At 41.4% G+C, this 25385-nt stretch overlaps 1 protein-coding gene across 1 annotated transcript in view; it reads left to right on the top strand.

Moving 5' to 3' along the window:
• The first annotated feature begins 4697 nt into the window (after nt 1–4697).
• The window catches only part of CNTNAP5 (contactin associated protein family member 5), a 276013-nt gene continuing 255325 nt past the window's right edge, over nt 4698–25385 (top strand). Inside the window, exon 1 of the mRNA XM_033065393.2 lies at nt 4698–5198. Within this exon, the coding sequence (XP_032921284.1) occupies nt 5123–5198 (76 nt within the window). The 5' untranslated portion in view covers nt 4698–5122. The remainder of the gene's footprint in view (nt 5199–25385) is intronic.

Raw genomic sequence — 25385 nt, 5'->3', positions numbered from 1 at the left:
ATTCCAATTTGTATGGCTTCAGAACAAGGGGAAAAATTGTGTTACTTAGTTTGTGTATGAGTTCTCTTATCAGGGCTGATGGTGGTTGACGAGACCACAGGAGTGGGGTTTGCAGTTATGCCAAAACCTCCTGGAGTACATGTCTTCATTAAACACTGGTGGAAAGCTGGTTCTGGGACAATAACTGCACCAGGATTATGCTGCATTTCAATAGAAAGCAGTACTGCTCAGGGAGACAACAGTGACTGGCCCAGCTGTGACGCATTCCAGCAATGCAACACACAATGTCACTGGAAACCCACCAGGGAGGAGTGTGTCCCAAATAAGGCCTATTTCAGTCCCTAGGCAATTTGTAGCCATAACCATTTGTACTATTATTTACTCAGGTTATTGATCTTTTAAGACCGGTAGCTGTATCTGGCCATGATTGACACGAGTGTCTTCATAGGCAGACAAGATAATGTAATGAAAGCAATAATACCAGCAGACAGTGGTAAAATAATGGGGAGAAGGCGAGGGGGAGGAAGTGGTGATTTTAGTTCTTTGTCTTCCAATAATCGCTGCACAACTTGACATCTGATTTCTTTTACCTAATCTCAGCATGCATCTCAAAAATGCTACTGGCCATCAGATTATCCCAGCAGATCATTAAATTTTCCTATCCTCCAGACTTAGGTATGCTGTGGATCTATCCAAGGATAATGAGCAGCCTGCTGTTGCACTCACCTGGTTGGGGTCGGTGTGTTTTATGAAAACTTCCCACATATTCTCTTTAATGAATGAGTCCTTTCTATTTATAGGGGAATACTCAAAGGGAAAAAGAAATAAATGACCTTTAGGACTGTTTTTTATGTGACCTTTAGGTTTTTTGATGCGAAACATATTTTTCAGACAAATTCTTAGTATCAACAGGAAACTGCAATATGTGATCCCAAAGCCATGTCCAATTAAATTTGCATATATGTAATGCTATTCTCCTTCCATGAATGCTGTACAGTCGGGGTCAGAGATAAAGCTTCCAGCTGCAATTACCCAAACAGCTAGATTGTTTGTATTCATGGGCTAAACTGCTATTGCTTCTAGTGGCAAACTCAACATGGGTTATAGCAGTACTAATGCTGTAGGAAAGACTGACTCTAGGAAAGAAAACAAGTTTATCTGATCACAGATAAACTTACCTCCTCAGATAAACATTTAAATAAAAAAGCTTTCCCTTTCAAAATGCAAAAATGCTTCCCCTAACTTCCCTGATGGCAGCCAGTTTTTCCTGCTCTTCCTTATGCGTTCATGTCCTTCCTTCACTCTCCTATTCATTAATTCCCACAAATGGTTCCTTCAGCTCAAACAACAAGGCTCCAGACTGGTAAAATAGACTTGAGGACACTGAGGCTAAAAAAACTTAAATGCTCAATTTCAGCAATTTTTGGCTTGCACTGTAAAACCAGTAAGGCTGTGATGGGATCAGCTCTTGGTGTAATGCTGTTTGTCCTCCTCTTCCCATCGCGCAGGTCACACACTGCCTGGGTCCTGGGCAGCATTAACAGGGGCACTCAGCTGCCATTGGGGTGCAGACAGTAAGGACCTGACTTCTTTTCCCATGTTAAGCTTTCACACCCAGAACTAACACAACCGTTTCAGTACAGCCCCAGATGACCTAATGATAATTGGCATTATCTCCGAAATTATGATCACTGTGACTGCAGGTTCTCAACAGATGCCAGGCATTTGGATATTTCTCCTCCTGCCACATGAACAAGAGGAGGTATTGGTGTGTTCCCCTCGTTTAACGAGCAAGGACTGAACACCGAGTGGCTGGCAAAAAGGTATAAATGAAATTTATCAAAGAAGAGGCAAACATGGAAAGGAAAGATATCAGGGTCTTCACTACTAAGGTCAGTTTTGCTTTCATTGAGGAGAAGAAAATGTGCTACAATTAACACAAGAGTTAGAAAGGAGTTAGAAAGCTGGTGAGTTAGAGGACTAAGAACTAGAGGTGTAATAAAACCTCCACTCAAAGCCAAGGCTTTGAAACACTTTCAGTGGCAACCATCATCGTGATTTGAATAACATCCAGATACATTAAAATAAATAAATAACTGTGTTTTCCTGAAATACAGGGTACTCAGATCTGTAATTGATGATGAACCACAGTTTTTGTCTGAACAGCTTTAATAGTAATTAATAAATTTACTCTAATAAAAATCTTACTGGCAAAAAGCCCTTAAACATGACATTATTTACATAATTTCCTGCAACAAACAGCTGCATAGCCCTCCACTCTGGTCATAACTTCTCAGTTGTAGTGCTTCTGCACCCAAACATTCACAAATCTTAAGGCAATGCCTGGCATTTATGATACAAAGGAGATTATGGAAGAGGTGTGTCTCACAAGGGTGATTTGAAAAACAATATTATAACTGGGGTCCAGATTCTGCAGTCAGATCCATATTTGTGACCACTGGGATGCATAGCAGGATGGGGCTCATATTTACTGATAGCTTTTAATTAGTCTGCATAATTCATTTCTACATCTGTTTTCCTATAAACAAGCCACTAATTAGTTCTGTGAGTCAGTTAAAAAGTGTACCAATGTGCCAGAGAGTTTAAAGAGACACTGAAAAATATTTGAAACACAGTCAATTTAATTTTAATTATTTTTTAAAAGGAAAGCATGAAATACCCCTCCCCATTTTTAATTTCCTTCTTTTGAACTCCTCTAATTTCGGAATACATAACTGCAAGGCTGTGAGTGTGTCGAAGACTTGTGTCTCCAGAGAAAATCCACTCTGGCTTAAGATTTCTGATATATTCTGCCACTTAGCTGTACTCAAGTGGTAGCTCTGGAAGTACTGCTAGCACTTCTAAAACTTGATCACTCACCTGAAAAAGTCAAGTTAATAGCAAAATTTTCTCAGTACTCCAGCCTCCTGGCCTAGTGCAGCAAAGCAATACAATTCTTAGCTCCTGGGCCAGAGTCTTATATGTGACTGGTATGGAGAAGACGAGATGTTTCTGTCTAGGATCAGAAAACATGAATAGGACAACCTGTCTCTCCCCATCTGCTGAGGGAAATGGGCCGAGCTCACTACCTTCAGAAATGGGCCTGCTCAGACACCAGGGAGTCTGTGCCCTTGCACAAAGCTCTCCTGGGTGAGCAGTTTAGCACCTCCACTAGGACCTGTGTAAGGGAAACCAGACACTTCATATACATGAGTTAGCCCCGGCCTGACTGCCACCCTGAGTTTCCAAAATCTCATTCTGCTCAGACACAAGTGTAGAGCAACTGGGTCAGGTTTTTGCATGAGCAAAGATGAAACCTTGCTGTGTTCAGATGTGTTAGAAGTCAAAAATTAAACACTTGTAGAGCTCATTAGGCTTTTAAGTTCTTCCTAAGTCTTATTTTTGTCTGACTAAATCCTTTATTGACTCTGACTGATAGCCTTGGTGCTAGGCAGCTATCCTTCCTGTTTAACCTTGTATCACTTCTGTCACTTGTAACAACAGAAAATGAAACAATTAACTCAATTTTTAAATGTGGACTGTTGCTTTCCACGATGAGTACCCCTTTACAGATAAGATGTCCCCTGACACCTCTCTGATATTGGTGCCTACAGTCCATTTCCTAATAGCTGAGCACAATCTATTTTCTCCACCCTTCTCACTTTTTGGAATGAGGCTTACAGCATGCCAGCAATTTAAACTTCCGCTCTCTGTTGGCAAATCAGGACGGCTTAGGTGAACAGTCTATTTCTTGTGATTATTCCTTGCCACTGAGAGGGATTATGGCTCAGCACCAGCAGCTTTCGAGCACCAGCGGCTTCCCCCTCCCCACCCCCAAAGTCTTGACCCAAACACGCTCTCCTTGCAGATTACAATGGAATCGTTAATGCAATTTTGGCCTGACTTTGATGCAGCACTCTATTGATGCGGGGTGACGCCGCAGCAAAGCAGCAAGGTTAGACCTCAGCAGTGATTAAGCCGGAGTCCCTGGGCTCAGGTGCGCCTTTCCCTGCGGGGCGGTGCGGGCCCGGCTCCGAGCGCTCCGGCCAGGGGAGGGCAGGATGCGTGCTCAGCTCTAGGGTCCCGTGCCCCCTCGGGAAGATAACCCCGGGCCGTTCAGATGCTGAGCACTCGGGCAATCAATCAGTCAATCAGTCAGGAGAGCTGATTTTTGCAAGCATCACCCTCACCAGCCGGAAGCGGGGCGCAGACCAGGGGTGCGGGTCCGGGTCCGGGTCCGGGTCCGGGTCCAGGTCCGGGTCCGGGTCCGCTCTCCCGGGGCCCGCCCTCCCCTTCAGGCCAGGTGCGCTAACAAGAGCTCCCCGTGTTTCTTCTGGAAGCCCTGGGGCCACCTCTGATCGCCTCCCGGGAGGGCCGGGCAGGGAAGCTCCGGACCAGGCTTCACAGAAGAGCGGGCAGAGCGTCAGTCCCGTCCGAGGCTCCTGTCCCCGCCCTGGAGGTGAGGCTGAGCCTCGGCAGCGGGGCTGGGGCTCGTCGGGCTGAGTCGGCTCTGTACATGCCAGGATATCATGTGTATTTTATGTATGTGTCTATAACATATGTATTCATAAGCAAACAAACATCTGAGCCGGGGGATCTTTAAAATGTTCCAGCCACAGTGATACTCAAAGGAGACGAAAACGGTGGGGGAAAATTTTTTCTTTTTTTTTTTTTTTTTTCTTCAGGCATCTGATTTACTCCGTGACTCTGATGCTTATCAACAACGCGTGAAGATTGCAGTAAGGATCCTCCCTGGAAGGCGAGGAGGAGCAACTTCCAGGGGGCTGGGAGGAGGTGGAGTGCAGCGCGGCTCTCGCCTATAAGGAGATGCCCAGCGAGCGGCTGGTGCTTCCCACCCAGCCGCCGCTCGCAAGGTGAATCGGCGCCGCGGCAGTCAGGGCAGCGGGCTCGGCTCGGGCACTGCCGCCGGCGTCCGGAGAGGCTCCTCCAAGGGCTGCCAAGAGTCCCCCGGCCGGCTCCGGCTTCCCTTCACCAGGAGTGCGTGGATGCTGTATGGAGTAAATGAGCGGAGGCAGAGCGAGCGCACAGAGGCTGAGAGGCGCTCGGAGACCGGGACCAGGGGAGACAGGCGGGCGGCTGGCTTCCCCCTCCGGGGCTGAAGATGGATTCCCGAGCCCTCGGGGGCTTCGCTCTGCTGCTCTTCACTTTATGGCATCTGGGATTAACTGCAACCAATTGTGAGTAACGGGAGTGCAAGGAGTTGCCTGGGGTTGGGGCGGGGGCGGGGGGAAGAGATGGGGAATAACTCCTGGGAAGAAGGGGGTTATTGCGCCATGACCTCTGAGAAACTTAGCTCGGCTCCGCTTTGCTAATGGAGCTCGGAAATGCAGAGTTGGGGCCAGATGGAGGGACTGCTCTGCACCGTCCTGCCGGTGTGGACGTGGGAGTGAACGGGAGATGCTGGAGCCTGCGAGGAGCCGCTCGGGGTTTTCCGCACGGTTTGTTGTCCTTCCGCTGGCCGCATCTGTTTGCGGTCCAGTGGCCGCTGTCGCCGTGCCTGGGCTGCGGGCCCCGGCCGGGACGGGCGTGGGTCGCGCCTCTGCCAGGCAGGGAGGGTCGGTCCTTCCCGCAGGGGCCGGGGGATGCCGCGATGTGCGGGCGCAGCCTGGCTCCAGCCTGGCGGAACAGCGCCGGTGGCACCGAGCATCATCTCCTGGCCAGGGTACCGTCGGTTCCCCGGCGCTTCCCGCGGCTGTCCCGGGCGTGGTGCTCGCCGTCCCTGCTGCCCCAGGGTTTCCTGGCTGGGAAATCACCGTTCTCTCTTTTTATTTCCCCCGGAGATCCGCTCCTAAGTTCGCCACGTATCTCCGCCGGCCCTGCGGGGTCGGTCCCCGCAGGCAGGAGCATCCCCGGCCGCCGGGCTTTGCGGTGCTCCGGCGGGCAGCGGCGGCGGCTCTGCGGGCGCGCTGGGGCGAGCCCGGTGCAGCCGGGTACCGGCGGCGCGGCGAGTCCTGGAGCCCAGAGCGGGCAGTGATGCTCTGTGGGCCGCTCCTGGGGCTGGGAGCGGGGCTGGCAGCGGGGCCGGGAGCGGGGCCGGGAGCGGGGCTGGGAGCGGGGCTGGGAGCCGGCTCCCGGCGCGGCCTCCCCCGTCGGGCGGAGCGGGGCGGGCGGGGGCGCGGCGGCCGCCAGAGGGCGCTGTTGGCCCGCCGGCGGCGCTGCCCCGGCCGAGCCCCGCGGGCAGCGCTGTCCGTGTGTCTGTCCGTGTCCGTCTGTCCGCCCGTGTGTCCGGCTGCCCGTGTGTCCAGCTGTCCGGCTGTCCCCCTCAACAACCCAGCCCGCCCTCTCTCCTCTTCCTTCTCTTTTCCTACATAGGTATTTTCCTCCTCTATCTTCTTTAATTTCCAGTCAATTAAATCACGCTTAATATGTTTTAATAACGCTCGCGAATACTAAATGGCAGGCGATTTAAGGCTGAGGCTTGCCATTACGGATGCGACCGTAAAGTTAATTCCTAACACTTAAAAAGAAACTCTGCCTTAATGAGTTTTACTATTTCACGGGTGACAGTTTAATTTCGCAGTGCCAATAAACATTTCCATTGAATACGCGCTGCTTCCTAAATATTTAGGAGTCAATCTTACAGCATGATGATCAATGGTTTTATTATACTGTACAGATTTTACTTATTCATTGAGCAATGAATTAGCATGGAATCAGCTGTAAGTGCTTTCCCAGGAGCTGAGTGAAGGAGCCTGTGAATCTGTAATAGCTGCAAGTTCCCTGGAAACCTCGTTAGATTCGCATGTGAAGATCTATGTGTGCTCGCACGGACCTCCATAATTGCACCCAGTATGAAAATTCATCACCTTCTTAAATAAATCATCTCCTTATGTTGGAGCTCAGGGAGGCTGCGCGTTCTTCCTTAGTTTTGGGCCAAGAAGGCTCATACACGAGCTAAAATATTGAAGCAGTATCCTGAAATATATTCAAGTAGCTGTATGAAAGTGCTGTTGCTTTAAAGGTGCTCAATAAGCATAAGAAATAACAGAACTCCAGATATGAGAAGCTTTGGTGCAGGTGACTGTCAGAGGCTTCTGTTTGAAAGCCCAAGTGCAAATGGGAAAGGATTGGTTCTGCACTCTCCTCGATTTGAATACTTTGGCCAAAGGAGTTGCATTCAGATGCCAGTACTGGTATGCTCACAGTGACTTCAGCAGCTTTGTTTCTGACAGATTTTGTGAACAAGAATAAAACTGGGGACAGTATTTTTAGTTGGAAAGGACTGTGCTTGGGGGGGAGTACAGCTCATTTAATTTACTTCCTGATATCTGTCTTTAATCTAATTTGTTTTTTTCCCTTTGCTTCTAAATTATAAAACTCTTAAAATATATTCTTTTCTCACCTATTTAATTTACTATAATATGAAAGTCCTGAGTAAGTAAAAATCTACTCTGCCACTGTGATATTTGATTCTAATTTTCTCTTTGCTAATAGTTTTTAATTAAAGAAAGAATTGGTGAAGAAACTGCTTTGAAACACAGCTACAGGCTAGGGGTCAGTAGACATCATTAGAAGGATCAGAATTGCCAAATGCTGATAAAACATTAGAAATTCCTCCCACTTTGCATTTTGCAATATTTTATTAAATTAGGTAAATAGAGTGGCAATCGGATTTCTCCCCAGGATACTAATTACTAGAAAATGAATAAATAGCCGTGTACGTAACACTGGAAATGCGTTGCATATGATGTCTGGGAGAACTGAAACTTCAACATTTATCAGATAGACAAGGAGACACAAAGCCTTGCTTGCTATTTAACAAATTAGTTGCCCTTTAGCAGCATATTCTGTGAGCTGAAAACGTTAGTGGCTTTGGTGAGTCTAGATTTGCTGAGCATTTTAAAAGTTGGAAGGAGGGAGCAGTAGTAGAAAAATTGAAGGAAATGTGAGCTCGTATTTTTTTTAAGCACTTTGCTGTATCAGTTCAGGGCTAGTCTGCAGCTGCAGAAAAGAATTACAGGAGCCATTAGTGATCTTCCACCCAGTTTAGCTTTGTGCATCTTAAAAAATGTCCCCTATTGCTATTTCACACTTTATACCTCCCTCCCCCTTACTTGTGCCTTTCTTGACTGACTTTTCACACATGGCCTGAAAGCTGTAGCAGATTAAAACACCTCCTGGTCAAGTGGCACCTTTTAACTCCCATTGCAAAAGTTACTCTCAAATTATTGTGTTTCTGTTCCAGAACACAGCCGCCTCTGCCACCTAGCATCACTAACATTTATTATCCCTTTTAACCAGCACTTTTTAGCTGATCAGGAGACTTTCAAACCTCTCACTGAAACCCAGTCATAAGTGTCAGTCAAAGCTGCAGAAATTCGATGTGTAGTAGAATGAGATCTTCTGCAAGAGATTTAGCAGAAGTGTGTGGTCAGTGTACAGTCCATTACTCTGCAGTACATTTCCATGTGGCCTTAGAGGACATATTTGCCTTTAATAACTCTGTTCAGTTAAAAATAGGGAATATGTGTCTGTTTTTTCTAATTTATTTTGAAAAAACTATGGAGGAAAACATAAATTTTTTTTTACATAGGAGTTACATATGTATATTTTGCAACCAGTGTTTACTCTGATTTTAGCCTTCCTTTCTCTGCAGTGGTGATAATTACACAGGAGTCAGACAAGTGTAAACGAAAAACTTACAGGAACAAATCTGACTCTGGATACTCAAGGCCATCAGGATAAGGAAGGTGTGTTTGGGATTTGTGTAACAGCACAAATGAGACCTGTTGAGTCAACTGTGGCAAAGGCAAGAGGTCTCTTAAACAGTGACCTTTCCGTCCCTGTGGTCAGAAATGCTAAGTTTGAAAAGCTGTGCTGGAATAGGTAGAATATTGATTGTCGGTTTGTGGCTCGTGCTTGCAGGCTGAGTAGAGAATCAGGCAAATCTCTGGCTTTTCCTCTGCTTCTAGTACTTAAATATTGTTAATAAGAGAATAATATTCCTACATGCCTTCCTTTTGTTTCAGAGTGGGAGAGGGAAAACACAAATGTTAGTTTTTTTCATGTCTTCACATGTATCATTGGAGAAATGGTACAAAACAGTGAGATTTCCTTAGAGAAATGCTGTGAATGACCCACAGCTGATTGGTGCCTCCTTTGCATATCTGTCAGTATCTAGCTTTCAATCCCTTTGACTCAATCTGCACTCCTTGGCTCTGAATCAGTCTCAAGATGGTCTTTCCATGGACTACAATGGTCTTTGGATTCTGTATCCACCAGGCAGATGGCATTGCCAGCTACAGGAATCCATCCAGGGTTATTATTTCAGCATCCAATACATTATCTGCTTGGACATTTTCCTTTTTTTTCTTTTTTTCTCTTAATGTCATGCAAATGCAGCAGGTTTTTCCTTATAAATTAACAGCAAGAACAAATTGTTTTCAAATGTGCTTGGTACATTTGTACAAAGTATAGACTTCAAGTGGAAAATATGGTGGGTAGAACATTTCACTTGTGAAGCTCTCCCTGCACATGGCATGTACAGGCTTCTGCCAGCACTCCAGTCTGTGTGGGACTGGTGAAGTTTTTTTAAGTACTGTAATAATTCTTTTACCAATGGGAAACAGAAGGTGTGTATATAAACAAGAGATAAATGTACAATCAATGTGAAATCTAAGTCGCTAAAATAAAACCTTAGGGGTCAATTGAGTTGATCCCATATCGCATGGTTGTGTCACATTCTCTGTTGTTAATTCATATTCATATTTGCTATATGTAGTAGTTTCTAAATCCATAGACTACTCCTCATTTCCTCTTCCCCTCCTCCTTTCTCTGCTGCTATTTGAAACAAGTAGAGTTTGGTTATAGGAATGCTGAAATGAATAAAAATCCAAAGATTGTGGGAGTGTGAGGTAGCATTTATTTATTTTTAGCCCCTAGAATGGATTTGCTGTAGATATGACAGGTTTCAGCTCTATTGGCAAACTTGAATTACAGTGTTATCTACCCCCTCCTCTGAAAGAGACACAAGAAGGGGAGCAGCAGAGGACTGAAGGTGTATCTGCCAGCACACACGTGTCAGGCTCTCTGCCTATCTCCTTCCCCTTTGTCTGCCAGCCTCCAGAATCATACCAAGTGTTCAAATGTTCCAGGGCTGTCTGTACAGGGCACCAGATAACCTGCTGTGCTATTTATTTATTTATTATTTATTTATTTATTTATTTATTTAAATAATAAAGAACTCTGCTGTGTTTTTCCACTCTCAGAATTAGGGGAATGATATTCTGGTCCTGTAGCATTCACTTTTCCACTTTTTCAGTCTGCTGTGGCCTTACTGATACAAGTATTGTGTCTGTAGGATGTCGTTCCTGCTGGACTCATCTCCTCTGGGTCTGTGCAAAAGAGAAGAAATCTGGTCGATCTGTATGAACATTTTTCTTCTGCTTTCAGTAAAGCCTTTAAGAGATATGAACTGTTGTTTTCTTTTTGCTTTTAACTAAGCTCCCTCTGCTCAAACCAAGAGAAAGGGGAAGAGAATATAATCATGATCTAATAAAGGTTTAAAATCGCAGGCATTTCTTGAAGGCTTTGAAAGCATTGCTTGGTAAGGCAGGAAGCATCAGCAAACATACTGTCATGTCTGAAGAGTTAGAAAAAACCAAGATTTTAAATTTTTTTCCACAATGCTGAGCTGATATAATTGATTATTAATTTCTTTGGATTAATATTGTCACTGTTTTTTTAATTGCCTTGTGCAGGTTCTCTTGGGCCAGTAAAGCCAATTGTTCATTATGGTGAACAACTGATGTTGTGCAACTGATGTTTTAAATGATGAAAACAATTCAATACAGAACTTAGAGAAAAAAAGATGGCAAAACATGGATTTACTTATTTTTAATTTTCTGCTCTGTTAAGCAGTTTAAAAAATTGGTGGTTCGTAGTGTGGTAATCTAACTGCCCTTTTACACAGATAAATTTTGATATATGCAGAAAATATTTAATACTTTAGCTGGTATTTTCTCCAAAATTAAGAAAGGTAGCTTAGTAAAAGAGAGGGCATGAAGCCATTTATAAATGTAATGAAAGATCTTGCTTGATCTGTATTCCAGGGGAGGAATCCCATTTTTCTCACTGTGTTTTTCCTTTGCATGATGCAAACTCTTTCTCTACATTCTTACAAACATATGCTGGAACTTGGATAACTCGGTCCATCTCCCGCAGAACTTTGTGCCCAGAGATTATCAGTAAATTTCAAAATAAAGCAGTGGAAATCTGTATGAACTTACCTAGATAGCTACAATACTAAATGGGCATTATAGTTCTGGTCCGTTCACTTACTATGCTGTATTTTTTAACCTGTGAATTAGAGGCCTGCAGGGTTGATTTTTGGGTTTTTTTTTTTGAATGTACAATTGCAGTACTTAAACTGAAAATAAGGTACAGAGCACAAAGTGATAATGGCGGGTTTTATTTTATCCAATGTTTTTCTACCATAACAAAGACCTCACCAGTCCCTAATGTTGCATTCTCTAGTGCAACACCAGGGATCTCAGCCTGTGTAGTCCTTGGATAATCCAATTACCACGAATGTGCTGCAGCCAGGACAACAGGATGCGATGAGTTCTTGGACATCTGTGATAAAAATTGTCTTTCTTCTATGGTAGCAGTTTTCTGTGGAAATAATTTTGGAAGAGAGATGCTTGTCTACTCTTTTTCAAACACTCTATATGAAGTTGGAGACTTTTTCCTGGTTGAGAAGAAAGTTTTAGTGTTAGAAAGAAAAGACAAGAAATTGTTGAGGTCACAAAAGCAGAGAGCTAGATCCTTAGTCCTGTCTCTAGCAGTGGCAGGCCACCATTTGTCCTCATTTTGCACATGCCAGATCGAGAGGAGCCAGGCTTGGAATCAGACCCCTGTGTGCTGGTGTGTAGCAGATAGGAGGAACCTTCCACTGCACCCTCAGTTTGAGCCTGATTGATAGCTGTGGATAACAAAACGATTTGTTTTGTTATGAATGGAGATTATCAAGTAACTACATTTAAAGTAGCATCCAGAGCTGCCCTGACTCATAATCCAGAGGGTGTTTCATCTCCAGGATTGCGCTGATGTGCTTGTATTGGGACAGAGTAGCCTAGATTCCTGATCATAGAGGCTGGCTTATCAATGAGTTGGAAATAGATGCTGGAGGTTTGCTGGGAAGTCTCTGTGAGTCCCTCCTCTCTTAGTATCAAACATGTTACACCAGTGATAAACTTGTAAAGTGCCTTCACTGTTCCCGTGCTGGGCAATACAACTCCGAATTTGAGGTTAAGGGGTGTTTTTGATGAGCATCACTGTTAGGTGAATTCCTAAAAGCAGTAAGAAGAAAAACTTTGTAATTGCTCAGTGAATACCATTCAAGACGATAAAAGGTTTTTAGTAGCTGGTGTTAATGTACTCTTTTCCAAACTGTTAATTGCCTGGGATCTGTGATATCTTTATGGCATAAAGAGCATTGAGTTGCAGTGGGACACACGGTTTTCTGTTAGCTTGGTACTTGGAAATACTCAAAAATTATCCAGCAACAACCACAGCAGTGGAAGCTGCAAAGAGCAAGTGGTATTGTTCTCAGAAACGCTTCTCTTTTGACATTGGTAATTAGGGATCAGCAGAGAGCCCCAGCACATGAAACAGAATGGTGTTTAATGCTAACCACCGTGGCACTGCAGCAATTGGACTGGGAAGGAAACAAATGTGTTTTCCTTCTCTCTTTTATTGTGTGTATTGAGAAAGATTGAGTGTTGACCCTTAGGAATTCTGGGGCATAAATTTTTCTTCTAAAACTATTCAGTGCAATGTGTTGCCAATAAAGCAGTAAATAATAATAATAATTTTCAAATGGGTAGAATCCTCTCTTTGTTCCCAGCTGGGCCATAAGGAGTTGATAAATGCCGTACTGCCTGGATAAGAATTGGCTTGTTCCATTTACTGCTCTAAATGGTGAAGCATTGTTCCTGGATGACAATGGTTCTTCACTGATGACAGCTCGTCAGCACTTCAGGAACAGAGACAAATGCCTTATGATCTATGCCACTAGTGACACATCTGTAGTCATTCCCATAATAGTTCAGTGATGCTTTTGTGTTTGGGCATCAGTTGCCCCCACTTAGGATGTAGATAGTGAGCCATTGCTCTCTGTCCTCCTCCTAGGTCAAAAAAGCAACCTGCTGAGCATTAATATATAATTTTCTTCCTTCCCTTCATGCAAATTTGTCACTGGAGCAGGAGGGGAAATGGCATGTTCTAACTGAAAAGAGATTGTGTTCTAACTGGAGAATATGTGTTGTGTCTATAAAATTGTACATAAGGAATGGAGCAGGAGAAGGAGTCTGGGGTGTGCAGGAAAAGAGTGGAGGTCATGAAGAATGTTCTTCCAGTTTCCTATTACCAGTGGCAACTTCCTAATGCACTCAGTGAAGAGGTCTAAATTAATGGTCCAAGTGAGTCATCAGTGAGCCCTTAGTGGGAGCACGTTCATTTGTAGTAATCAGAATTGATTTATGAATAGACAAAAGGGACCAAATAAGCTATGAAAATGCATGTTGTAGATGTTTTTTTCCCCTGATGAATAATTCATCCTCTTCTAGTATCCATGAAAACAAAAACACTGTGCACATAAAAACCCATTAAAAAAGTTAATCCCACAAATGGCTGAACACGGAGAAAATCAGCTTTTGTTTTAAAAGGTAGATTTTCTCAAATCTTCTCTAATTTGATTTGCCAGTGGGGTATAATTTAAGTCAAACAAGTTATCAGCATTACTTGCTATATAAAGGTCTAAATATTTAATAGATTTTGATAAATGCCTGCCCCCCAGGATGAAGAGCTAAGGAACACTCATTTTCCACAGTGCAGAGGGTAAGCTAAACCAAATAGAAATGGCAAACACAATGGAGAGGGAGCTTCTGTTCACAGGATTTTGTCCTCCTGACCTGGCCTTGGGAGAACTTGCAGCGCACCTATATAATCCTATAAATAATCCTAAATCCAAATAATCCTGCACAAACGACCTCAGATGAAAATGATGGAAGCTTTTTAGAGACTGTAAAGTCTCATGGTCTCCACGCTCCTGTGAAAATGCCTACAGTGAGCATCTCTCAGGCAGAGCACATGCTCTGAAGATGCAGGATGCTGTGTATTTACACAATCCTGGTGGTCCTGTGCCCATCTCCTCCTGGATGGACCTGTCAGTGGGAAGGGGAGCATCAGTGCCCCTACAGGGACTGGTGCTCCAGAGGAGCTCAGGTGCTCTGTGAAAAGCTACCTAGGAAGTCTCTGGAAAAAACAGGATATTAACTTAGGTGTGTTGGATTCTAGGTAGGCTCTGTACCCCAAGGCTGCCCAACCCTTGGAGCATCTCCTATGCCAACACTAAACAGAGCATCAGAAAGAAGGGAGACACCTTACACAGAAAGAACAGCGCCACTGGATTGCTTGCTAACTGCCCCTCAAAGTTCAGAGGGGTTGGTTTGTGTTGTTTTACTATTTTTTAATTTTGTAGAAAAATAGTTTGCATTTTAATTTTAGAGGAAGAACCTCCTTCAGCAACCCTGTGGAAGATTAAACAACTATGGCATTTTTCACAGAGACTGTTTGTTTGGAAAAGAAAATGAAAATTTGATGAATTTCAATCAGATGTAGCTTGCAGCATTCAAATATTTATGGATTATCAAATTCCCTTTTCCCAGCTCTGCTTCTTAAGTACAGAGCTCATCTTATATGTAATATTAATTCTCATTATTCTTAGACAGTTATTCACTGAATTCTTGTGCAGACTCATTTCATCTAGGACCTGGTCTAAATTTCAAGAAAATAAAGAGAATGACTTGTACTTGAATTTTACATCATCTTTTCCTCAGAAGCCTGTTCATCCAGCATGCAGATCCTTGTTTTTTTTCTCCTGCAAAGTTTATTTTCCTTAAACTCTGCCTGGCAATGTATGCAATACAAGTTGTGTTTGTACCTGTCAGCCATGGGAAGAACTATCCATTTCCCTAATGGTTGCTATTCCTTTTGAGCACCTCACTGGAGAGTGAGTTGACCTGTTCTATTGTCATTTTCTGTGCCACCCTTGTATCCAACTTACTGAGAGTACAATTTGTTGAAATTGAACATAATTTTGCACACTTTGCATTTTTATCAACAATTGTTCTGTTTTCTGAACCCTCCCATTCTGTTGTGTACACTCCATTGTAATATATAGGATTATGCTGTGATAACAGCATCTTACAAGCATTACAGAAAACATTTTAGGTGTTCAGAAAAGCTGATAGTCCAAGGGTATTTCTTCAGGCAAGTATGAGCTCACAGTACTGATGCTCCTGGGTCCACAGATGAGAATTTGTTCCTAGAAAACATATAGCTAGCTTTTTGTTACATTAGGTACATGTGCTTGCTAAATTACTAACATCAAACATTTTAACTATAAAATAAGATTTTTTTCTTTTTTTGCAAATTATAAACTATTTTTCCTTTGAAACCTCCATTTGGTAGCTGGTCCTGTCTCCTCTAGAGAGATTGCACACGAGTCAAAGCAGTCTCTTTACTGCTCCATTAGGAGTTGAAAGTACAAACTCCTTTACACGCCCACATTTGTAACCGAGTGTTTGCAAAAGCCCAGATTCTTTTTCAGACAAGCAGTAGAGATGTACTTTTCGTCTGTGCTTTTGCTTAGGAGCTGTGACTGGCTTTGTCAGGTGGGCCCCACCTTTATGAAGGAAGTTGCCTCCTTTCTCGAGACCTCAGCAGAAGAAACAGAGAAAAGACCTGCTCACTAAGCACAAGTCATTTTTCCACTTAAGTATGTAAGGAGGTGGTGCCAACTGCTGTGACTCATCCCATTTCACCACAAATATGTGCTATTTCTCTTGCCTTGACAACCTTGATCCAAACATCACCAGTTCTGCCACTGGGTCCAGGCACTAATGGCTTCTGTGAATTAAATAAGGAAGTTCTGATTTGAAAACCTTTCTCTGATAGCAAGCAGACAATGAGTCAGAGCTATAAGAGAACAGATTTTCCTCCTACCCTCTCCATCTTGCACCCATCCTAACTTTAGTAGAATCTGATTTATAGAGCCTGGTATTTTTTTCAATGCCATCTAATTAGCACAGGCACTGAGGTCAGTATTCTAACACCTGACAGACTTTACCAGGGTACACCACAATTACAAGTGCAATTATCTGTTTTTCTACTGCACTGAAAAATGTAGCATGTGAAAATTAACATGAACCCCCTAACTGTTAGGATGAAAGTGTGGGTGTTAGGCACCTTCTTCAAATTTGAAAGGCCTAGGCTTGATGGTTGGCTTTTTGAAAGACTTCCCAGGCATCATTAAGTGATGTGCTTAATTGTTTGAGCTTGAGTTTACCCAGTCTGTTTCATTAGGGCTAAATGTTCATGTGCATGCAGACTTTCAGCTGCCAACAGGGGCTGGAGAAAGAGGTTCTTATGCTAGGAAATAACTTAATATAAACAATAATGCTTTTTTTTAAAAGTGCAAACTACATCCATGAATAATGGAATCTCTGAACCATTGTGATTGTGCTGGCCCTCTTTGGTGGGGTCAGTACGCAGCAACTTTTACAAGGTCTTCGTGTAAATCTGCAATTAGGAAGTCTTCAGCTATGGGGTCGCTGGCTGACAACCAGGAAAACAAAACATCTGTTTTGAGCAGTGTCGTTTCTTCCAGTCATGGAAGAAATGCTCTACATGGTAGGTAGAGCTGACTTGCAGCTCCCTACAAGACTGTGTAAGTTTGCACCAAGTTGCTTGCCCGGGTACTAAACTAAAATTGTGTGATGAAAATGATTCATTCATATTAAATTGAAGAATAGCATCAGTTACATATAATTATAAAGTACTGTCCTAAGATAGTCAGAAGACCTGCACAAGAGAAAGGCTATCCCTTTTATTTCTTACATTAAGGGACACTGTGATTTCAGCTTAGAGGGAATTCAGAACAAATCTGTAAAGTCATGTTCAAGCTAAGCTTTGTAAATTCAAAGACAGGCACTTATTTCAGTGTTCAGGCAGGGAGAAAAGCTGTTCACAACTGGCAGTGCCTATTCTTCTCTTCCACGAGATGCACAGAGAAGGGTAATTGATTTAGACTCCTTCAGGACAGGAATGGGTTTTCTGTGTTAGTAAGTGTGAAGCACAAGGTCTTTATCCTAGTGGGGGGATCTCTTTATGCCACTGATAACAGCTAAGTCTCTACTCTGAAGGCTCTGTACGAATGCAAATGAATTTTCTGCTTCTTTGGCAAATTTGTATGTCACTGACTGGTGGCAGTTTTTAATAGCTAGTTTGGTGAGAACATCCAGACCTTTGTAGTCTAGGACTAGTAAACTAAACCTTCAACTCTTAAGGAATGACAAATTTTTTGGAATAGTCCTTGACTAAGAAACAGAAAGCTCACTAAGCTGATGTTGAAGGTAAGAGTTCAGTTAAGAGTTCAGTAATTCTTAGATACCCACCATCTATATATTTATATTTTCTTCAGCTTGCAACCTAATTTTGAGGTTCTGTCATAAACATATGAAAAAGGCAAGAGTAATTCATGATACTCCAAAGCATTACATTAATCCATAAGTCCATTTATTTCATTGAGACCATTGTTGTATGAAACACAGTAACAAAAAGGTTCTGTGTACCAAAAAGTCTGAGGCTAGCAGCAGTATGTTTAAAGCCAAGTGCAGCAATGTGATTATCCCACTCCATGATTGTTTTGTCAGAATGATTAAAAACTGCTTCCTGTAATATTTTTATATGTACTAACAAATAAATCTTGTACTTGCACTTAATGTAATATGAATAAATACCACATAACACATTGCCTCACTTCATTTGTTGGAGTGACCAAGAAGATCAGAACAAAGTGAAACAGTCCTCAGTGATGCAAATGAACCAGGCTTAGAGTGAATCTACCTATATTAAGTCAGAAATCTGATTTTTTTTTTATTTAATATATATTAAACTTCCCTGGGGGAAGGAAAATTTTAATTAAAAAGGGATTCAATGAGGATTCAGCATAATAAGTCACATCTATTTTTCCTCTGCCAGAGCCTTGGAAAAGTGCTGGTTTCTGAAGGAACATGTTGAGGCAGAAACAGGAAAGAAATGGGGGACCACGTCCTTCATGAGTTTGGACCTTTCCATCTGTACAAGTACTGTTTTCAATATTCCCCCTCCTGATAGCAAGAGACTCAGCAATGCCTGCTCTTCCCTAGCTTTGTACTATATTTCTTGTTTCTGGGTAAAGCAGTTCCAATTACACAGTCAAAGATCCCAGGTCTGGAAACATCCAGCAGCTTGGGCATTGTGGTATCACCTCAGGTAGATTAAAAGCTGAGTCCCTCAAATATTGAAATTCTGGTAGAATCAAGTGTGTCGAACCAGCAAGGTGATAGAAATGACCTCTCTATAAACAGACAAGCACTGATATTTTTCAGGTCAGTAAAGAATTTGTCTCAGATGGATATCTTCTAGAAATGGCTGAATGGTTTTCTAAGGTTGTTGGTCAGTTTTGATAGAAGAAAAGTGAAAAAGCACTTCAAGAGCTGTTTCTAAGAATCATTGGGGAAATTATCCTCGTTTTTCAGGTCACATTTTCTGTGGTTGATGCTTTGTTTTTTAACATTTAAATATCTGCCTTTGTAGTTTGAAAAGCGAATGGCTACAGAATCTCATTAGGACTTTGAGGTTGTGTTTTACAATATAAACATGTTTCAGTTCAGTCCAGAGGATTTAATTCTTAGCTTAACATTTAGAAAAACAATAACATAGTTAAGGGAAGCTGAACTCAGTACTCTGTGTGCTCACTGAAGTCAAATGTTCCAGTAAACAGGACCAGAATCCAGAATGGTTAAAATGAACAAAAAGTATTTTTAATTTCTAATTGACTCTGAATATTGAAAAGTGTGTAGAGATGATGAATCTAAGTTCTCTCTCTTTCCCTTCTTTTAAAGGAATTTAACTTTTTACTTATTTCATTGTATCATCTAAATGTTAGTTCCTCCATCTTGAAATCAAATAATAGTCAGCCCTGACAATGAGATATCAAATCCTCAAAAGATGCTATTCCTGAATTCTGCTGACTGTTTAGTTCGCTGGAAATTTGATCTTGAATAATACCTCCAGATCCTTCTACTGACTTGTGTGTACATTTACCTGTATACTACATTTTAACAGAAAACCTGTAGGTGTGCATACCGTCAGCTCTTCATACAGAGCAGGATTCTGTCTTAGAGGTTGCTGCTTTTAAAATGGATTTTAAAATCCATTTTATTACAATTACTAAAATAAAACAAAAAATGAAGTAGTGTGTTGAAGTAGTTTCCTGATTAAACCCATCAGTTTCAGTTTTTTTATTTTATTATTGCTTTGTTGTATTCTTTTTCTTTTGACACTGGAATAATTTTCTAAGATTGAATAGCTTCAATATCCTGGTTAATTAGACATTTGCAGTTTTTTTGGAGATGAGTCATTAGGAATTTGACTTGTATGCAGTCCTTTCCAAGAATTACTCTAATTTGTGACTTGCTATCATTTCTCATTTAATGATGGCTAGTGAGGTTGTGATGCTCTGCATTACCAAGAAAAAGACATTGAAATAAGCTCTATGATTAAACTTCCCCTGTTTCACTGTACAGTCCATGGAATGAAATGTTTCTGTAGTGTCAGGGGTGGACTCTTTGTACTGATTATGTCCGATTTTAAGAATACCAAAGAAGTTGCCTAGAAAGGGACGTCATTAGTTACCCTTACACCTTCAAGCTCTCTGCTCAAGAGGCTGCTGCTGTTTCTGATAAGAAGAAAGAGTACATCCAGAAGGACCTTTACGCAGGCAACGTGCTCTGATTTCTGTCTCTGCCATTTAGTCAGTTCTCTCACCAGCTTTCAACTTGTCTTCAGTCACGCTGCAAGTGCTTGACCTCTTTTTTTCCTCCCTTTTTCTCTTCCTCTTGCTTATTCTGCTCATCCCTCTGATTCAATGACTAATCTGTGTCTCAAAGTCAAAGAAACCAAAGGGCGAGTTGCTTTTTCTCCCATGATCACTCTAATTCTCATTACTTTTAAGTTCAGGATCGCTGTCCTCCCTGTCCTTCAGCCTTACCACTGTAGACTCCCCTGCCCTTCCACATTCCAGCCTATGTCCACGCCTTGTTACTTCTTCCTCAAGATTAAATGCATTTTTCTACAACTCTCTGTCGTACTGATAGATGTAATCCTGCCTCTCTTCTCTTAGAAGTGGTAAATAATGTGGGAAGTGTTGTTTTATGGTGAAAGTGTACATAAAGTGGAAAGAAGAGGAAAACCAAGGGTCCTTTAATATAATAACAATAATAATATTGAAAAACAGTAGGAATATTCCTGCTTTCAGGAAAATCACCTTCCAAGCAAAGAGACACAGCCCCTCCTACAAGCAGGAGAACACATAATTTTATCTGAAACTGCAGGTGGGGTTTGCATATGTTCAGGCTGAATGGGCAGCTCAGAGACAGCAGAGTCTGCTTTATCTGCTCCAGCCTAGCACCTCCTCTCTTTATTGCTTATTTAGCTTTGGAAACTCCTTCTTCCAAGCCATGAGGTCCAAAATTTTGTGGAACCTGGCATTCAAAGTTCATTCCTGTTTTCTTGTAATGCTGTTATATTTGCACCAAAGTATAAGTGTGTTTATGTATATAAGCATTCAAAGGTAATTATCTATACTAATTAATATATACAAATATGTACATAGAAGTAAATAAATAAACAAATACATATAGGTTTTATAGCAGTGTTCAAATGTTCATGCTAAAAAATGATCTAAAGCCTGTGCAGAGCTATATAAAATAATATAATGTGGTTCTCTGGAGACAGGAGAGTTTCTTTACATCTTATCTGCTGTCTCTACATGAAGCAGAGCCTGAGCATTTCTGTAGGTTGCATTTAGCATCTAATCTGAGAAATAAATCAGATTCTAAATTTTGAATTAATGGGATTAGAATGGTTTAAAAGGTTTTGCACTTTAAGGCATAAATATCTAGATATATATCAAGTCTAGATAAGTCTACCGACTTGTCCTCTCTAAAAAACTGTATGGTTTTTTAATGCAGAAATGAGAGTTGTAAATTACTGCAGCTAGTTAGCCAGCTGGACAACATCATCAAGAAGAAAGATTTCTTGTGTGGGCTTGAACAAACTACCGACTTTATACCCACATTTTGCTGGATCATCTTGCATACTCCACAGAAGTAGGGAGAGTGGAGTGGTAGTGCTATAATTTTATTGTTCTCTCCTCAAAAATACTGAGTCAGTTAGGCCACAAAATATTTACCAGGGGATGTTTTGACATTTTAAAGATACTCCATTTATTTAATTGGTATTTTTGTTGTTCAATTTATTTTCAATGATCTGAACCAAATCCTATCTTATTTTGCATACAGTTTTTATTATTACAAGAATGGACCACAACTAACCATTGAAGTTTAAAATTTCCACAAGACAGGAGGACATGCTTTTTGGTTCTTTGGTGTAGCTACCTTATTTTATAAAGCATAAAATATTTTTTATTTTGTTTAAAAACAAAACTTTTTATTTGTTTAAAAACAATTGTTTTTAAGGTGTAATTGTTTCAAGATTAAAATATTTTATGCATTCTATTATATTTATAAAGGCAAATATAAGAACAGTTTTTCTGATAATGAAACATAGTTACAAGTAGGAAATTACCTAGAATATAATTAAGGTTAACTACTAAGGAAGATAAACAGATAAAAAGTTTGAACTACCATGTTCGAAAAATCGACATAACTTTCCTCTTGCATGATGGGAAGCAGTTATAGTAAAAATGCAATATGAAACAAGCAGATTTCCATGGATATTCAGAAGCACACATGTGCCTACAGCAGCACATGGATCCCCTCTATATCAGGGAACAAGACCTATGGGTCCCTGTGCCAGGGCTCTTCTCTGTGCTGTGTCCATGGGTGCATTTTCTAAATATCCTATGGCTTGCTGTGCTCGTTCTTGTTGGCCAACACGAGGACTAAGAGCAATGACCCACAGCTAACCTTGGGTGTCTCTCATTCTTGCTTTTCTGGCTTTGTACAGGGTCTTGTTTTTCATCACTAATCTTAACTTGCATTCTCCACTGGCAGCTGCAGCAAACTCCTCTCTGCCAATAAGACAAACCCACTTGTACTATTTTGATTTTGGTTGTGGTATCTTTCTCCAGTGATTTGTGTGCTTATGTATCATCCAGAAAAGTACTGGTGCAGAATGAACTGGGAAATACTCTCAGTTGGAATTGCCATAAATTTTCTCCTATCACAGTCATCTTTAAAACATAACTTTTCTAGCATTTCTAAGGTGGCTTTGGTCTTCTTTTCAGTCCCACATCATGCGTCTTGGTAGACTGACATATCAGGGATGACATACAAGTGTGATATTTGGTCAGTGATGGCAGCTTTTTTGTTTTATTTTTAAAGGTCTGGGAAGGAGAAAACAGCATTGTGGCAGGATTTTCAAAACTTTTTCTCTGTTAATTCAAGCAGTCCTCACAAAGCAACTGAACTGTTTGCCTTCTGAATTAGAGAAAACAATCAATATTGAACATAGAATATTTCTTCCCTGTACCATGTTTAACTTCTGTTTTCACCACAAAACTCAGACTTAGACTTTAGAGTCTCTTTGAGACTCGAGGGATGGGGGGTAGCAAATGTTAGAGTGTGTAGAGCTTTAGGAATGGGGGGTATTACTCCATGGGTTCTTGTTTGAGTCTGTGACTGTAGCTGAAGATACCCAGAGAATGATGGGTCTCAAAGCCTATTTATTGTGGTAGAAAACTGAGAAGGATAAAGTTTACAGTGAAAGTTAAATTTTGTTTAAAAATGAAGTGCGGATTTTTGTAACTCTGTTTTGAGAATTCTCAGAGGTAATCTGAGACATGAAGAAGACAGAATTTTTAATCTCCTTTTACCCTTTCATAGGGACGTGGGCTCCAAAAGCCATTAACAGAGGGAAAGTATGCAGAGAAAAAACTGCAGAGAAATAATGATCTCTGTAGCACACAGAATCCCACTGGAGAAATGGGCTAAGAATGTTGAAAGTGTTTCTGTGTGCAAAGGCTCAACAGTTGGAATGAAAAGTTTTGTTACTCAGAGATTAGTTTGATTTGTTAATAAAAAGGGGGGGGGGTTTCTCATTTAGTTTTATTATTCATTCAAAGAGACAGATTTCCTCTTCTACCCCCTTTTATTTCCCTGCTTTTTCTCCCTTCCCTTATTTCGTTTCTTATCTTTGTAATTTTTTTCAGAGTTGGACTAGTTTAGGAAGAAAATGAGTCCCTCTATTTGGAGGGAGAGAAATAAAGAAGCAGTAAGGAGAGACTTGATAATTGTTTTTCTCTCCAAAACCGGTTTCCATTCTTTTAACATCAAAATGAAATTTAAATGCAAATGGAAATGTATGAGACAAAAAACTGGGGGACATGTGTAAGAATTTTTTCTTGCTCTTTCCTTTAACAGCTCTTTTATTGTCTCTGTAATGTATCCCACTAAGAATCTCTGCCATTAAGCCTGCAGTGGACTCAACCCCTTTTTATCAGATAGTGGGTTCAATCCTGTATCACCAAAGTGACTGGAGATTTGTCAGCATCATTTTAGCAGGCTGGCTTGATCAGGTGGTGCTGTAAAGATTCCTATTGCTGCTCTACATTATCTTTCATGTCTTGCAATTTGTGCTATTCATACAAATTGCTCCAAATGATGGTACTCAAAGCCAAATTTAAACATACTACTAAACCATGGGAACATAGTACATAAGAAGCCACAGTGAAATCCAAGAAGTATTGTATCTTATTATAATCTCTGGCTCAGAAATATCTAATGAATGGTAAATGCAGTTCAGTTCAGCTAATGTTGAATAATTAGCTCAGAAACAATGATGAAAGAGAGCTGGTCTGATGAAAGGGTGGTGGCACAGTAAGTGAGGAATAAATGTGGGAGTTATTAAAGGCACAACTCCTAAAACTTTAAAGCAACAATTTAGTCCTACAGCAAAGGAACAGGGTAGGGAAAAGAAATATGTAGCCAGAGAAAAACAAGCCACTGGATAGAAGATGTTTACTTGGATTTCTGCATGGTGAACTGAGGCAATTTCCCTTTACAGACTGGAAAAAAAAGACTCAAATGTGAGCCATAGGTTAATCTCACATTTTACCTCACAAATTTTATTTAAATCAAAAGGGAGAAGGAGACCTGCCAGTCAGATTAAAGAAGAGTTACAACACCTGCCTTGGTGTGGGCAGCACCCTCCATGTTTTCCATCTTCAGTGGGCAGCCCTCTCCCACTGGGAAGCTTTCTTTTCTGTCACACAGAGCCTCTCAGCCTCCTACCAACACCAAAACCCAGACATTCCCAGGTGGGGAATCCTCACAAAATTCTGGATGCAAAATTCTGGAAGCACAGCTTGTTCCATCATACACAACATCTCCCTCAGGGTTGTAGAGCAGGTTGGAAAAGCTGGGGGGAAAGGGTAATAAGCTTCCTCATCTGATGGCATGAAAAAAATTGTATTTTGAGCATATATTCACAATAAGATGGCTTCATTTATGCATCCAAATGAACTGGACCCCATACACCCGTGACACTTTGTTTTCTGAATACAGACAAAGGTTACAGTTTCTCCCCATTTCTGTCTGTCTGTCTTTGTCTTTTCCAGAAGGGGAACAGAGTAAGCTTTTGAATCAATGGAAAGTTCTGATAATTTAGTTTGGGGTGAGATGAAGCACCTGTTTTTAAAAGTCATTTGTTGTTTCTTAGGCATGCCTAAACAATAATTGGCCAAAATGAATATTTTTATGAAAAGCCTTTGAGCAGTAAAGAATGTTTGCTATATTTCTTTCCTTCCTTATACTCTGAACCTGCAGTGTCTTTATGAGAGATTCATTTATGTAAAACCACATTTGCTATATGGTCTGATTACTGCTGCTTTAACCTTGCTTTCCCTGAGAAATAAGCATTTCCATTAAGTCTTTTTGAGGCTTCAGCCTATCTTAAGTAACATGCTCTTGGTAAGGGTTAAATTGAGCAGAGCAGTACTCAATTTGTCAACACCAGCGTGCTCCATAAGCAGTTTCTTCAGAAGTTTTAAATTGAGAAAAACACAACTCTGTGTTAATGATGCTTTCCTGCTCCTTCTTTCATTGCAGTCTTTTGCTTGTCTTGTAAGTGGATGAAGTGCAAGCAAAAATGCTGTCCACCTAAAATATAATTTGCTCTGCATGGTGCTGAACGAATAATTTATTGAGCTAACTGAGTATAGCGTGTCTTAGCACTCAGCCAGATATCCATGACTGCTTGGATGAGTGATGAAAAACGTTCATTCAGCTTTTGTT

Source organism: Catharus ustulatus, chromosome 7 (assembly GCF_009819885.2).
Source record: "Catharus ustulatus isolate bCatUst1 chromosome 7, bCatUst1.pri.v2, whole genome shotgun sequence".
NCBI lineage: Eukaryota > Metazoa > Chordata > Aves > Passeriformes > Turdidae > Catharus > Catharus ustulatus.
Note: the sequence above shows the minus strand (reverse complement) of the source record. Positions and strands in the feature narration are given on the sequence as shown.